The following is a 16,196-nucleotide window of genomic DNA, read 5'->3' as shown; positions in this document are numbered from 1 at the left end:
GTTGATCAAAATTGATGGGAATTAGTAGCACAAGTCACAATGTATGTGCCTCATGACAAGTCAAAAACTGTTGATTTTATGCTGCAATTCACAAGAAGGTGAAAACTTGATCATGGCAACAAGAAAAATCTGTGTTCTCTTATGACCTTGGCCTCTGATTTTGGACTTCTAGCCAATGCCTGGTATTCTCTGAGCTCGGGGCCTCACCAGATTTAACCTTTAATGTTCATCATTCTATCAACATGGCTCTCAAGAATGACAGCTCCCACTGATCATTTGCTTCCCTTTCATTTTAGGTTAGCTTTAGTCCTGTATTTAATTACATCGTTTTATGATATCTTTTATTTTCTCATAATATATGTCCCTTTTCATTGTGTGTTGCATCTTGGTGATGGCTCCATAACCTGGTGTGGTGACTTTCTCCTCCCTGAGGCTATAAGCAATTTTTTTTTTCCCCTGGGCTTGTCAATCCTGTACTTGCTGCTGCTTGGCAATTTGAATGTGAAAACTTAGGTGCTTTCTTCAGAGGCGATTTCTGTTTCCATCAATTGCTCTTTCAAATTTGTGGGAATCACAACTTCTTAGGTATTTGAGAGGAAGAAGGATATAATATAATCAAGGAATATGGTCTTTGGAATCAAGCATCTCTGGTTTCTAATTCTTCTAGGCTCTATCACTTAGCAAGATGTTTTATCTTCAGTAAAATAATCTCACTAAGCCTCCATTTCTTCACCTGTGAAATGAGAACAAGCAAGGATATTGTCACTGTTTACATAAATAATGTATGTAAAGACATCTAGCACAGAACCTAGAATAGAGTCATTGTTCAGAATGGCAGGACATCTTATAAAAATAAAATATGGTCATGTGTATCTTCTTGTTTGCAATTACAGGCATTTTATTCCTCTTCTATTAAAGCCAGTCATACTCAGGATACCGCATTTACTCAATTTCATTAGTAACTGATTTTACATCTTTTCCAAGGACCAAATGTTTTAGAATTAAAAGAAAATAAGAAGTTAGGTTTCTTTTAAGCACAACCTGCCAGAAGAAACAATCACATTGAGGCTGAGACAAAACAGAGCACATGTCAGCTCCACAGGGAATGTTCTTGAGGAAACTGAAATCAGGATTTCTTTTTGCTATTATAGAGTTCATAAGAACACTCACCAAAGCAAAGAAAACCAGAACTCACAGTTACTAAACCTTGGAAGCTAATGGATGCTACAAATGGGATATGCTAAGTATAGGCCCCTTAAGATAGCAAAAATGTGATTGTCACTGTTCTTGGCACATTTTATTTAGTTCGATGATGGTGATAGTGCCATAGTCTTTTCTTACATGGTCCCTTCTAAATGTCACCCAGTGCTAACTCCAGTGGTGTTTCCTAGGATTTTTTTTTCTTTTTTTGCCATAGCTATCATGAAAGAAAATTCGTTTGAAACGTGGAAAGAAATTATAGCAAAACATTGAATGAAAACATTCACAATCAAGCACATGCTCTAGAAGGTATTGCCATTAATTTCAATAAAATTAGTTATGGCGGATGTAAATTTAGTTTCTACTTTGCTCTTTTGGACTATGACATAGACAAAGCGAAAGGGAGACTAAACCACAATTAGGTTAATTCAGATAAAATAGTAATCTGATGCCGTAGAGAAACACATACATATTAGTGTATTTGGGCTGCTATAACAGAGTCTCATAGACTGGGTGGCTTATAATCGATAGGCATTTATTTCTCACAGTTTTAGAGACATGGAAGTCCAAGGTCAAGGTACCAGCAAATAATGATGTCTGGTGAGAGCACACTTTCTGGTTCATAGATGACCACCTCACATGATGGAAGGGGCAAGGGATCTCTCTGGGGCCTCTTTAATAAGGGCATGACTAATCCTGTTCTTGAGGGCTCTGCCCTCATGACCTAATCTACTCCCAAAGGCCACACCTCTAAATGTGATTACATTAGGGGTTAGGTTTCATGATATTAATTTTGGAGGGCACAAATATTGACTCTACAGTATTATTTGGGGGAGCACAAATATTGAATCTATAGTATTATGGTATTTGGTAGACAATATATGCAGAATCTACTATATACTGTATCATAAGCCCTAATGGAGGCAAGAGACAGGTAAAATTACTTCCTGACCAGTGTATTGCCTTTCAAATGAATACCTTTTAGTATACATTGATTTGATTCATTTTAGCAAAATTTAATTGAAGCTTCATTTATAGAATTAGCACCTGTTAATGAAAACAATAGCAATCACTGAATAAAATGTAGATATAAGAACTTAGACTACGGGAGCAGAATATTTGGTGTCAAATCCTGAATCTCCAACTTACTAACTGTATGGCCTTAAGCAATTGTCTTAACCTGACCATTACTCCATTTCTTTGTTCATAAGGCTATGGAAGGACAAAGGAGATACACAGCATAGAGTACCCACCACAACACCCTGTGTGCAAGAACAGCAATGTTATTGCTTTTATGTTTGTGGAGGAAAAGGGAGTACTTACCAGATAGAATAAATTTACACCTAAAAATGAAATCCATGTTTAGGAAACTTGTGCAGAGAAAAAGTTTTAATAAAATTATAATGCAAAAAGATTAGAGCTTCTTATTTTTGGACCATTTATTTTTTAAGAAAGAAAGTCAACAATGGAAGCTTAATTGAACTCAAAATCTACAACAAAATGTTCCTCACCTTTTAGCAGTGCACTCCAATAAACTCTTGATTGTTTAGTTCCTGTTTCTTTTCTATTCTTCAAGGAAGTTGCTCGGTTTTGAAGTGGATATAGATTGTTAATTTGGGCACAAGAGAAGAGAGGCTACCATATCTCAAAAGGCTGTGATTCACTTTAATTCAGTCATTTGTTTGCTCATCCAGCTGTCCATTCATCCACCTGTTTGTTCCTAAAGACAAATCATTGAGTAACGGGAATGTCTTAATACATTGAAGTTAAAGAGGAAAACAATAGACAAACTCCTCAAGACCCAGCATACTCATGTGGGGAGATAGACACAGAAGCAAGTCCAGGGATGGATGTTCAAAAGGAAGCCCGTGCAGGGCAGAGCAGGGCACAGAGGGTACGATCCATCTGCAGAGACGTCCAGTAGATACTACGTAAAGGAAACCATACTGGAGCTGTGTCCTGAACCAGGAACAGATAATTGGTTTTTTGCCAACTTTGGTGTACGTTTAGAGAATATGTGGGGGAGGGATGTAACTGAGATAAATATAAATTACGATGCTTAATATACTGTCATGGGTTCACATTTTCTGGGCTTAATTGCTAGTTGAAACTTGCCATTCCAAAAGTGAGTTATATTAGATATTCTGGATTGAATTAGTTCCTTTCTATACCTTTAAAACATATTTTCCCATATCTATAGTGCCCTACACTACTTTTCCTTTTAATTTTTCAAAAGAATTTTCTCCACTACTCCCTGTTCTGAATCCCTTGTCCATCCCTGATCCTTCTCAAAAGTGGCTCCTCTTTGATGTTACCTGTTTAAATGACTGCATTTAGATAACTCATAAAGGTCACCAAAAACCTGCAGGACGTTAAATCTAACGAATGTTGCTCTCTTAGCATTTCTTGCAGCATACAGATTAGAAAAGCCTATTGCTGAGACCCACTGGTGTGCCCAAAACTAGCTTGTAAGCACTAGACTCACTTTCGCAATGGCCACATTTTCACTTATACCTCAAACTCATGTCAAAAACTTAGCTTGTCTTCTTTTAGACCTATTCTTCCTCAGGTCTTCTGTATCTCAGGCGAAAGCCTCACCATCTGCATCACAAGGACACTTTAGTGAGATCAATGAAGGTGTTCCCTAATTTGCCTGATTCTTACTTAACTCACTGTTGATGGTACTGGGAAAACCACACTAAACCATTTAAACTCAGAACCGTTTCGTTAAGACCTTAGGTTGCATTTAGAGTCTACATGGATTGATGAGTGCTTAGAGATGAAGCAAAAAATGTAACACAGTTACATCATGTGAAAAAAAACATGGGAGAGAAAATATTTATCAGGCTGTGGAGGAGGAATTGCACATCCTACTCTCCTGGCAAAGACAAGATCATGCAGGCAAGTCCCAATTGAAAGGAACAGATCATGGAAAAACAAGGCCAAGCAACAAGACTTTGTTTTTTCCTCTTTAAAGTGTGAGATGACTAAAGCCTAGATATTATGTCAAAATTACTCTGAAAGACAGACATAGCTAGGCAGATTTAACTGCCTTCCTCAGCCAGATTTAAACACTTAGCTGTTAATGAGACTGGATTGTGACACACTTTGGGGAAATAAAAGCTTTATGATAGCATTCACGAGGATTACCAAATTTTAATAAACATCCATTTATCCCACAACTGCCCCTTTTACATCCTTCATTTGAAGGTGGTATCATTTTTATCTAAAACACTCATTATTCATTAATATTGATTTCAGCATTAACAATTTTTTAAATCATCTTGCCCTTTGAGTATTACCATCATTGATCACACATGATGCTTCATAGATTGGCCACTGTCTTCTCTAAAAATGGATGACTAATCCTTTTGTTTGTGACCCCAACAGTGTCTGCCCTCTGACGGTGGCCATGTTTGGCTCAGTCCCCAAAAGAGAAGGAACTAGGAGAAAGCAAGACTTCCTCTACTATCTGCATGCAGTGCATTCTGAAACAGATTATATCAAGCACCTTATCTACAAATTACCTTCACTAGAGAATGTTGGTTTTGCACGAGAGTTGTAATGTCCAGTAGCATCTTCTGCATCGATGGAAATGTTTTTTAACTGCACTGTACAACTTGGGAGCCTTTAACTACATGTGGCTATTGAACATTTGACATATGGCTAGCATGACTCGAGAAACTGAATTTTTAATTTTACTTCATTATAATTTAAAATAGCCACATATGGTTAATGACTACCATATTGGACAGCTCAGCACGTGAGTGCCTTTTTTTCGTTGTTAGTTATAATTGATTTTGTGAAATCAAATCTTGGGAAATTCCTCTTGAAGAAAATTTTAAATTTTTACATTCACTGTTGCTGACTCAAGGGAGTGTCTCTAGGCAGAATCCTTTGCTTTTCAATGAGGAGGTACTTGTCCTGATTTATGCTCTATTTGGCAAAGGGGTTGAAGTACAGAGGAATATTTAGGGTTAAACAACTAAAACACTTTACTTGGGCCTTTCTAGCAGAATCGTCTCTAGTGTTTCCCAGATACCAGAAATTGTAGTGAATGTTGGTTAAAGAAGTGAGAAATTCAGCTTTTCTAGTGAAGACTGAACTCAGGATATTGACAACTAGATAATAGCAGTATTTTGATTTTGGTCATGGGATTCAATGACAGTGACAGAAAAAAATATATATTAGTTAGTCCTATTTTCTTATCTTCCTTCCAAAATGAGTTTTGAGGTGACTTACTGGAATGTTTAAATATCACAACTTAAAATGAGTAAATAAAGAATTTGGACGAGGGAAAATGTGGATCACTCACATGTGTTTTCCTTCATGGGTAAAGATTAAGTCACTGACCATTGACTCGGGCAAATGGTTTTGAATCAGTATTTCCAGAATGGTGCTTCTGTTGACCTGACTCATACTTCCATTCTCACTTCATTCCTCTCTGTGGTCCAGAGTAGGATGTGTGAGACAGCAGTTGCCATCCCATGTGGCTGAATGCTGCCAGCTGCCCCTGTTGTCAAACCTGGCTTTAACATTTGAATTGACTTGCCAAGGGCAAGTCACTTTAGGCCAATGAGGACTTTGATCCTTAAGTAGAAAGTACTAGATCAACTTTCCAAAACCTGGTAGGTGAATCAACACTCCAAAGCAGAGGGAGGATATAAAGAAAAAAAAAAAAAAAAAAAAAGGAAGGAAAAATTGTGACCAACTCACATTAAATTCAGTTTTATCTCAAAATAAGTGTCTAGTTTTATCATTCCATTGGGAACAACATTTAAACAACGCTAGGAACTAAATAGCAGTTTGTATCACTGAAGTTTAAGGAAACATGGTAAACCTTTAGTTTTCCTAGCTGAGGAGTAAAAAATAACAACTGCCCATTGTAATCCACAACCAACAACCTTGACTATTTGAGAGGCAGCCACACAAAGGAATACAACAAACACAGTATATTTTTCTAACTTGCTAAATAGATGTTAAAGAAAGTAAACTCAAGGGGCTTTTGAAATATGTTTGACATGATATGCGTGTCTTCCTGGGTTCTTTCTCCAGTATGTGGCAATGACAACATGTTCCCATGGCAGATAAATATTTAGTGATAAATACCGAATATCCCTTTGCCATCTCCTTTACAAGGAGTGTATCTGTTCTTCTTTTTGAGTAGTATTAAAAGTTTCTCACAAGATTTCTGATTTTAACGCATTTCGTTCTGGGTATAAGGGAGCTAGCTGGCTTGCCTAATATGACAAAACTGACTGTAGATTGTACTTTTTTGTTGTTATAGTGTTTGTTTGTTCTTGTTTGCATCAATGCATTGCAAGTTGTTAAGGTTGCTCAGGTTCACATGCCATTATCTGTGTGATGTTAGGTAATGTATTTTGCTTCCTAGAAGCTTGGCTTTTGAGTTTATAAATTAGGTATTTCGGTAGCTGCCTGGCAGAATTATTTTGCATTTTAAAGGAACTAATGGGATAGTCCATACGAATCACTCAATAAATTTATAAAATTTAACTATATTCTCTATATCACTCCTACCCACAAATCGAGTTTTGCTTTCATCTCCCAAATCCATCAATTCGTTTTCTACTTCCTGTTTGTAGTGTCAGATCTAAATGTTTTATTCCTACTACTGCAAAGACCCCAGAATTCCTAGCCTGCCCCTCCCTCCTACAATGGAGATGGCAAATTCTAACTGAAATAATTGGAAGTGGATTTGAGTAATGTTCCCTGTGTATCAAATTAGTTGTTTTGCAAGAACTACTTAGGACTCAATGTTATATAAATGCCCTAAACATTTTTCTGTTAGGTATGAATATTCTGAGTAGTTTAATAATATAATATAGCTCAGTGTTCTATATGTGTCTGTGTGTGTGTCTGTGTATGTACACACACACACCCATACACACACTCACATATAAAATTAAACTGATGGTGAAGGAAAAGGATTTCTTTAAATTGCTTCTTTAAGGGATTTCTACTTTCTATAAATGTGTATGTGTATGGATGTGAGTGTGTGTGTGTGTGTGTGATTCACAGTTCTGGTGCGTACACTGGCATGAATATTTAACAGCAGCAACCCCTGATCATTCTGAACTTTGGTTTTGTCATTTGGGAAAATGAAAGATTAAGCAGTAGTTTAAGCTGTCACACAAGATGTCTGTGACTGTGTGACTGATGAACTCAATGCATCAAGTGCAGAAGTTCAAGGTTAAAAGTGTTGTATTATGGAAAGAACACTATATCACTTTTAAGAAATATTTCAGAATATTGATTTACAAAGTAACCTCTTATTGTAAAGACTCCCCTTCTACAGAGTTCAAAAGAAAGTGAAAAATATGAAGTTGCTTTTAAAATGATCTTAATTAACTATTTCCAGAGAACCTAGATTTATGTCTGGACCAACCTGAACCACTCCTTTGGAATTTATTAAGTTTATTAAAAATATATGCCTCACCTTAATGAGTACCAATCAGCCAGGCATTGTGCTAGGCACTTTGGATACATTATCTCTAATCTAGTATAATAAGCTTCAACTGAACTACCTGTTTAGAATTACTATTTATCTGTATAAATTGTTACAAGTGTTTCCGAGTTTACATTTTAATTTAATTATCAAAAATCCAAATTTTTTAAATGAATGATCTTACTTTCTCAGATAGTCTCTATTAATAAACATTCCATTAACAAATAGGTTACTCCAGTATATTTTTTGAATTCACAAATTTGTACTTTTGCGAATATACAGCTATCTTGTGAATAGAGGAAAATAATATTTAATATGTTTGGTCTATAGTTCAATTCCAAATTCTAAATATAAACTAACAGAAACAAACATCAAAAAAGGACAGAGTTTATAAGCTTTAATGATCGCCATCTTATTTATCTTATCTACCTTCCTTATTTAATACCTTGCTGTCTAATAATTATTCAATACTCTGAATGTTTTTTAATTTGTTGACTTTAACGACATGTAAGAAACTTGGGGATAGTGAGATAGTAATTCCTCTCAAATCAGAATAAGTTGTTAAAATTTAACTTGTAAAACTGTATAATTCAAAATTGCATAGACTATGAAATATGTGCTGCTACATACAGGCAGAATTTTATATACATAGGGCATGAATGTGTATCTTTTTCAGTTCCCACCCCATGGAAGCTTCAAAAGGCTTTCCTCAAATATTAATATTTCCAGAAGTGTGACATTCCAATGTATGAAGCAACACTATCCATAAACAATAACAACAAAACAACTCTTCTAACCTATAGAAATATGTGTAAATTCACTACAAATTTTGATGTTCATTACTGTCAAGATAATTTTATAATAAGCAAAATAGTAATAAATATATTCATATCCTAAATGCAATAGTTTTTATTAAGAAAAGAAGGCATGAAATAATTATTTTCTCAAGAAGCATATCAACTTATTTTTCTCTTCATGATGTTATGTTAGCCCTTACCTTTCTGAGATTTTAGGATCAAACAATATAATGAATACATTTGCAGAGGATGACTTGTGACGCAGATAAAAATAATTTAAAATTATTCATTAAAGCTCACTATTATTTGTGGACATATTAAACCATGTCACTGATTTCAACCACAACTTATTTTTACTTCCAAGTTTTCTAACGGGGCACCAACCAAAACATTGATTTTGGTTCTTGAACTTTTCATCAAAAGAGACATTTTCAGCAATACTAAACTCAAGATAGGTATTTCACCAAAGTTTTATGGATGTCCTCTCTAAGAGAGTTTACTCACTCACACTCAATATATACTACCAGGTGGACAGTAAAAGAAGTTCGTGATGTGCTCTGGTGAATTGTAGACTTGTTATATTCTGTTTGTTTTAATAACTGCCCTGTTTCCTGACTTGCACTACTTTTTATTTTAATTGGTTTGCTGATTCAAACTTGCTATTGTTGGCCTTGCTGATGCTAAGAAACATTTCAAGAGGAATGTAAAAAAGAGTGGGAAAAATACGGTGCTTTGTTAATTTGGCTCCAGCTGATTTTATACCTGGAAGCAGGAGAGCTAATGTTTTTTTTTTTTGGTATGGTTAATTAAATCCTGTGTTCATGGCTTATTTTCTAGATATTAAGTCACCCACCTTGTTAGCGAATCCTCCAGTCCAGTAGGGTCGGATTTACCATTGGGGAATCATTTTTAAAATGTTTACCTTGTGTTCAGGTAATTGATTGAGGGCAGGATGACGGCCTGTGTGCATTTGGCCGGAGAGTTAATTGTGAGATATGTAAAGATGATTCGTATGGGGTCTCATTCTGCTTTGTTTTAAAAACAAGATGATGGGCAAGTAATTGGCACAGACAGGAACCTCCCTTTTCTGTCTCTTAGAACTCTTCTCCACGAGAAACAAAAATTCTACCGCATTTTGTTTTCCTAATGCTTCTTGGATTCTCACCAGCAGGTTTTACAGTCTGTTGCCTGCCTCTCAGATTAGAAGAATGCTTGCATATTTTAACGGTTTCCTAGGATTCAAACAGCCTTTAATTAACAGAAAATTGATGTTTTGGAATGTTACCAAAATATGGGAGATGGAACACTATGGTGGGTTTCTGACCTTCAAGCCTCTGAGGGCAGTGAAGTTCTTCTATAAGGGGGCAAAATTCTGAGCTGTTGCAAACAGTCGGACGCCTTCTGGTATGCAAAGAGGGTGTCTTTGTTGGCATAATAGTCCCACTCCCTGCTCATCGGTGAATTTCTGAAGTCCACCTACTCATGCCTGGGAAGGAGGCAGGTAGCTTTGAATGCTTGAAGCCATAGGAGTGCCGAATAGCTCAGGGATGGCTCGATTTGTAGCTGAGTTCACTTGTTTTAATCCTCCAGTTGCCAGGGCAGTAAGGTACGGCTGCCTGTGTTTGCAGTTCAGTTTCTTTTCTGTGCCAGGTTCATGTCATCTACTGCCAGAGTTTGGGATGTGATGGTAAAGAGCAGTTCTGTAAAGTAATCACTCAGACTAGATACACATTCTGAGCAGGAGTTAGTTTGCAAAGAGGTTCGCGAGGTGTAATGGAGGGGTTCCCCTTTTGAATTGAGAGATTTTGGTGACAGACTTGTTACTAACCTAAGCCAGGGCTGTAGGCAAGAGAAGGATAGATTGAGTAGTATGAATTGTTTTAAATGTTAACTGTTACTTACATAACCAGATAGTTATAATCCAAGGAGGAACATGGAACAGCTCAACCAGTTTCCTCTGCCTAATGGCAAATCTGCAATTGGCCAGTTCCCAGTTGAGGTCAGTACGCTCCATGTCTTGTTTTTTCCAGTGACCCACAAAGCTGGCCTTTTGGTCTCAAAAGAGACCTTGTTTTTTTTTTATTTTTTTGTTTTCTTTTTCTTTCTTTCCTTTTTTTTTTTTTTTTTTTTTTTTTTTTTTTTTTTTTAATGTGCTCGGTGTCCCTGATTGCTCCCTTTGCTCTCCTCTCTGCAGGTGGCACATGCCAGAGCCCTGCTCTCCCAGCCCTGGTCCGTCCACCAGCCCCTCCTTTGCAACCATCGCTGGATATTAAACCATTTCTTCCTTTTCCTCTTGACACTGCGGCTGCAGTGAACCTCTTCCCCAATTTTAATGCGGTAAGTCCTATTGTCAAATTTGCATATACCAGAGTGGTAAGTACTGGAAAACCTTCAAGGCCAGGGGTGAGTTGGTCACTACTTCTGTTTTGCTATGTTGTTTATCTCGTGATTGTCTGAAGCCCAAGGTGAGGTTAGTTGCCTGCCTGGTTATGTAAGGCTCCCTGCAGCCAGACTCCTTCGAGGGAAAATGAAAAGAGATTCAATCAATTGGGTTGATCATGAGTTCATGCCTCCTCTTTACTGTCTTTCCGAGTAACATTAACAATTTTGTTATCTTGTTGGAGTATATCTAAATTGAAATTTAATGAATTTCTTAGGACTTTAGAATTCAAGTAGATGTTAAAACTTAAACATGTATGTGTTTCTTCTGTCTGGGCCCTCTAATTTTAAAATCTATTATATATATTTTTTCCCCTAATTTAATAAAGAGGACCGCGATAGTCACAAAGGTGATACATTCCATGCTTAGAGTACTTTTTTTCCTCCTTAACTTAAAACAGCATTTGGTAGCAAGAGTTTTCCTCCTTATTTTTTCTTCCCTGCTCAGCCAGTTATTCCGGTTAAGTCTTTCTTAAATTTCCTTATTTGGAGGTGGGGGCAGGGAGGGGGGTTTGTCAACAGCCTTTTCAACACAAGTTGAATTACTTACTTGCTTCTATTTTCACTCTTGAGCATATCTTTATAAGTTGGCAGATTCCTCTTATTCATCATCTTTTTTGTGCGAGTGAGCATGTTCTTAGGATGGAAATAGAAATAAGAGTTGAAAAGGTTAGAAACCAGTAAGAGATTTTTTTTTTCTAATACTTTGTGATTCAGCTTTCAGCAGTTGTTATAATGCAGGTCTCAACTTATCAATGACAGGACATGTCAACACAACCAAAGCAAAGAAGATTAAGATGGGACGTCACTGAATGTCTAGTGGTCTGAATAATACAGATTTCTTGTTACAATATCTTGCCCCAATGATGGATTAAAAAAAAACAAAAATTTCTGTCCCAAATCAGATCATTCTTCTTCAGAAGACAGTAGTGAGTCTTATTTTCTTAAATAAAAGTTTGTCACAGGGACTTAGGACATGCCAGTGAGATAGTACTCTTATGTGTTAGTCCTCACTAAAGGGCAAAGGAGAATCACAATGATTACTTTGCTTTTCGTGGGGCTGAGGGAGTGTCCATAGACATCTTATTTTGAAATAGATGGAGCATAAATTGAACACCATGAAGACCTCACATTTCTGAAGTAGAGGTTTCTAATCCTAGGGGTTTCAATGAAAGTAGAGGACAAATGGCTCAGCATCATATTCCCAGCCTGATTTGTAAATGACCACACTGAAGTCCCTTGTGTTCCATGTCTCCGAGCTTCTTGTCTGCTCTTCTGTTAAGTACCTTCCTGGCACAGTCTTGTTTTCCAGACCCCCAGGGATGATCCATCAAGATGCTTTACCTGGCCTCTGAGACCACTCGGCAACCTGTCACTCAGTTCTCATGTCAGCTTTAGAGAACTTAAAGTAAAATTCCTGGAAAGCTGTAAAAGGCTGGGTTTAAAACTTTTGATTTACCCTTTGGGAAGCATTGAAAGCAAAATGATTAAGTTGATTAGTATTGTTTGTCATAAAACAAAGGTGAGCCATAGCCTGAGTTATATGACACTGAGCAAATCTCTTTACCCTCTTTGTTAGTGTTTCCGACTTCCTCTTTAAAATAAGGAGAGTGGACCTGACAATGTCTTCCTTTAGGGGTTATATTATTCAAATTTTTGAGCTTTTGTAGGCAAAGGCAGCATTGTGTGCTTGTCTCTAGCTGGATTGACTTGGTTCAAATCTCAGAGCCAGTACTCACCATCACTATCACCCTGGGTAAATTACACAACCCCCATGTATCTCAATATCTTTATCTCTAAAATGGAGCTAATATGTAACCTATTTTGTAGGTATATGATGTTTATGTAGATTAAATCATTTAGACCAGGGCTTGACATATAATAAGCACAATTTGAGTGATAAATATTATGTTTATAGACTATAAACCCTTTGTATTTTGAATGTGGCAGTTCATCGACTGATTGCAAAAGTTTGATTTGATTTTTTTTCCTATGATAGATTTTGCTTGTGCTAGTATTTGTTCAATTTAAACCAAGAAACCCTCTGTTACTACATGTATTGGTTATTTCCTTCCAGTGCTAGTCCAGTGCATCCATGGATGAAGACATTCCTTGCTTCCAGCTGAGGGGAATGTTTGCAAAGCCTATACTTAGATGTCTTTGGACTCAGAATTAGGACATAGAGCATCTCTCTAAGTAAAAACCTGAGCTCTTCATGTTGTAGCAGGTACAAATCTCAATCCACCAATGCAGGGTATATGGAACATAATTTTTTATTGTTGCGAGTTGATTTTATTTCTGGTTCAAGAGCTTATTCCATCAGACTAGAGGGAAATGCAATTTAATTTTGTGCTAAGGTTCAGGAATCTAAAGGTTATGCATCCAGCTTTTGGTAGGAGAATTCCTGTGGTCATCAAGTTATTTATCCACGTAGGCACTCATTGATGGTCAACACCTGGTTAGCATGGCCCGTCAGGCCACCAGCTATTAGATTTGAGCATGTAAACTTTGTGAGACTGTCTGTGGTCCCTCATGCCTAGCTTGCCATACCATCATAACTTCTTTGCCAAGGAAATGATGAACCTTTCTGCCACCCAACAGCCTTCCCTTATCTGACCTTTTCTAACTAAAAGCCTGCCTGCCTATTATATTCCTCCTCTGAGTTTATGAGTAGGGAATCATCTGTCTGTTTGGCATAGGGTGAAGCGGAGTGGTGAGGAAATTTTAAAAAATGTATACATGTAAAATAAAATATATGAAAACATGAGCGGATATCTCTGATTATTTTTCTTCCACAGGATCATAAACCATTGGGTTTGGATGTGAGTCAGGAAGAATAATAAAACATCTGTAAAACTAAGTACAGTTAGGGGAAAAGGAAAACAGATGTAAGATCTGGGCTGGGATAGCGATATAAAAGAGGACATTCGATACAACCATTAGGATTTCTTAGTCTACCCTAAGCCGGTTTTTTAGAAATAGCAGCAGAGCTGTTCTCTTGACCTAAAGATATTGTGTCGCTCGATGTTCCAGTGGCTTGCAGACAAGAGACAGTTTTGCTTGGATTTCTCATGTACCCCTAGGCTGCTCCTAGATCTCTTAAGACGTTGGAGTTTTAGTGCTTAGGACCATCCTGGTCCCAGGGATCCCATTCTGAGAATGCATTTCTTGAAAGGAACCAATCCTAGAAGTAAGTAGGGGATGTTTAGGCAAGAAATGTTAGGGAATGGCGTGAACTCGGTCCATTTTAGATAACTGCTTTTTTATGAAGCATCTATTAGGTGGGAGGAATTATGATAGCGAAAGTTACATTATGACCTCTGCCATGAAATAATTCCATCTATAAAGGAGAAATTGGATAAATAAATACAAATTTGTAAATATGAGTGCTTTTATAGAGAAATAGATAGGATACATAGAGAAATATATAGAGAAATATATATAGGATAGAATGGCAGATTGGGGACAGTAGTGGAAGGCTGTGTGTGGTTGTCTTAGTGAGGGTGTGGTGAGAAAAATAGAAACTACTTTAGGCATGCAAACAGGAAAGGACTTAATATGAGGATTTAGGTGCTTGCAGAACCTTTGGTGGTGCTGGCAAACAAAGGTCAGGAAAGGCTCTTTCTGGCTCTTGGTTTTTCTGTGTGCTTTCTTGGAGTCAGGAAGTTGCAGAAACACAGGACACCCCAGTAATCCCATGAAATCCCACTCCTTAGTGAAATCCAAGCTTGAGCACTGCTGGCAGAGATGCGTGGTCACATAAACCTCAAGCTTCTCATCTTTGTGATGGAAGAGAGAACACAGGAGAGGGGAGGCAGTGCTGAATTGCAGGCAGAAGACTTGACACGATGACATAAGAAAAACCTGAACATGTCTGCAATCATGAGCCAGGGCTAAACCCATTGACACTCCAATGCCCTGTCCTATAAAATAAGAATGACTAAATATCTTTTTTTGCTATCGGAGGGGTGGCTGAGTTTTAAAATGTTGAACACCGAAGCTGGGTTTGAGTAAGACCTTGGAACGTTGTTTAGAATGGGAGCTAATCATTTAAAAATGACTATACTCCTTTACCATTTCTCTCCAGCGTCTCACGGCTTCCCCTTTTGTCTTTCATTTCTCTAACCATTTTTGTCTTCATATTCTGATCAGTAGTTATGATAATGTGAACCTTCAAAATGTTGTTGGAAAGTTACAGCTTTTGGGGGTGTGTGTTCATGGACAGACTGTGAACCTGGTTCCGTGCTCCCCTCCCATGGCTGTGTTTCCTGTGGGCATAAAGGTTTAATGGATAAACTGACCTAATGAACTGGCATAACCCGATACTCAATAAATATTGAGCTTGCCCTTTCGGGAGATGCACAAGGAAAAGTAAGGAGGTTGTACAGAGGGCAGAGAGGCAGAAAAGTGGGTGAATAAAGACTATTTCACTTTCAGTTGGCTTTGGCTAATATTCTTCAACATTAAAAAAGGAAATTAGTGTAGAATTTTGACTCTGTGCTGCTTCTCTGTGTAATAAGATTTCATTATGGGAGAGGGAGCTAAGGGCTAAGGGACGGGGAAAGAGAAAGGCTAAGAAAGAAAAAGAGGTCAAATCCTAGCATGTGACTCTAGTTCTTCTTGTTTCTCAAAAACACCAGTTTTCCTAGAAGCCCGAATGTGGCTTAGTTTGAGTTTGGGTTTAAAAGTTTTATCGGTTGGGTGGCAGGAAAGTGAAGTTTCTGTGAGCTGTAGCAGTGCTTCTCATACCCCGGGGTGCATATGAATCAAGAGGGGAGATTCTGATTCAGTAATTCGGGTGGGGCCTGAGATTTTGAACACATGTTGGTGGAGGGAGAGCAAGCCGTCAAAAGCATAAGTTAATAAGGACGGCACTAATCAATATAATGGAGAGTATGAGGAAGAAGAGGTAACTAATCTTACTCCATGATTCACTCATTGGGCATTTGTTAAGCACTAACTATGTGCTTGACACTATGGTAGACACCAGAAATACAAAAACAAGAAGGACGAGAAGAAGAAGGAGGAGAGAGAGAGAGGAAGGAAGAGGCGGAAATGAAGTGAAAGAGGAATGGTTCTTGTATTTATGGTGTTGGCATAGTTGATTATTCACTCCTTTAAATACTCTTCTGTCAATCACTGGAAAAACATCCAGATGTTAAACACTACTTTAGACAGTAAGCCCTGTGCAAGTGGGAACCCTATCCATATAGTTTGCTTCGTTTATTTAAAAAATGGGGTGGAGTAGGTAAATTATTTCATAAAGTACACTGTAATTAAATGCTTAAATAAAT

The 16,196-nt window shown here is 37.4% G+C and overlaps 1 protein-coding gene across 3 annotated transcripts in view; it reads left to right on the top strand.

Annotated features, from left to right (window-relative positions):
• ZNF385D (zinc finger protein 385D) overlaps window positions 1–16,196 on the top strand; it is a 721,959-nt gene that overhangs the window by 502,101 nt on the left and 203,662 nt on the right. For all 3 annotated transcript variants that reach the window (XM_016158249.2, XM_016158250.2, XM_016158248.2), the window contains one exon: window positions 10,658–10,800. In XM_016158249.2, coding sequence (XP_016013735.2) covers window positions 10,658–10,800 — 143 coding nt within the window. The remainder of the gene's footprint in view (window positions 1–10,657; window positions 10,801–16,196) is intronic.

The sequence above is a fragment of the Rousettus aegyptiacus genome, unplaced genomic scaffold (assembly GCF_014176215.1).
Source record: "Rousettus aegyptiacus isolate mRouAeg1 unplaced genomic scaffold, mRouAeg1.p scaffold_m13_p_4, whole genome shotgun sequence".
Lineage (NCBI taxonomy): Eukaryota > Metazoa > Chordata > Mammalia > Chiroptera > Pteropodidae > Rousettus > Rousettus aegyptiacus.
This window is presented reverse-complemented; position numbering and strand designations above follow the sequence as displayed.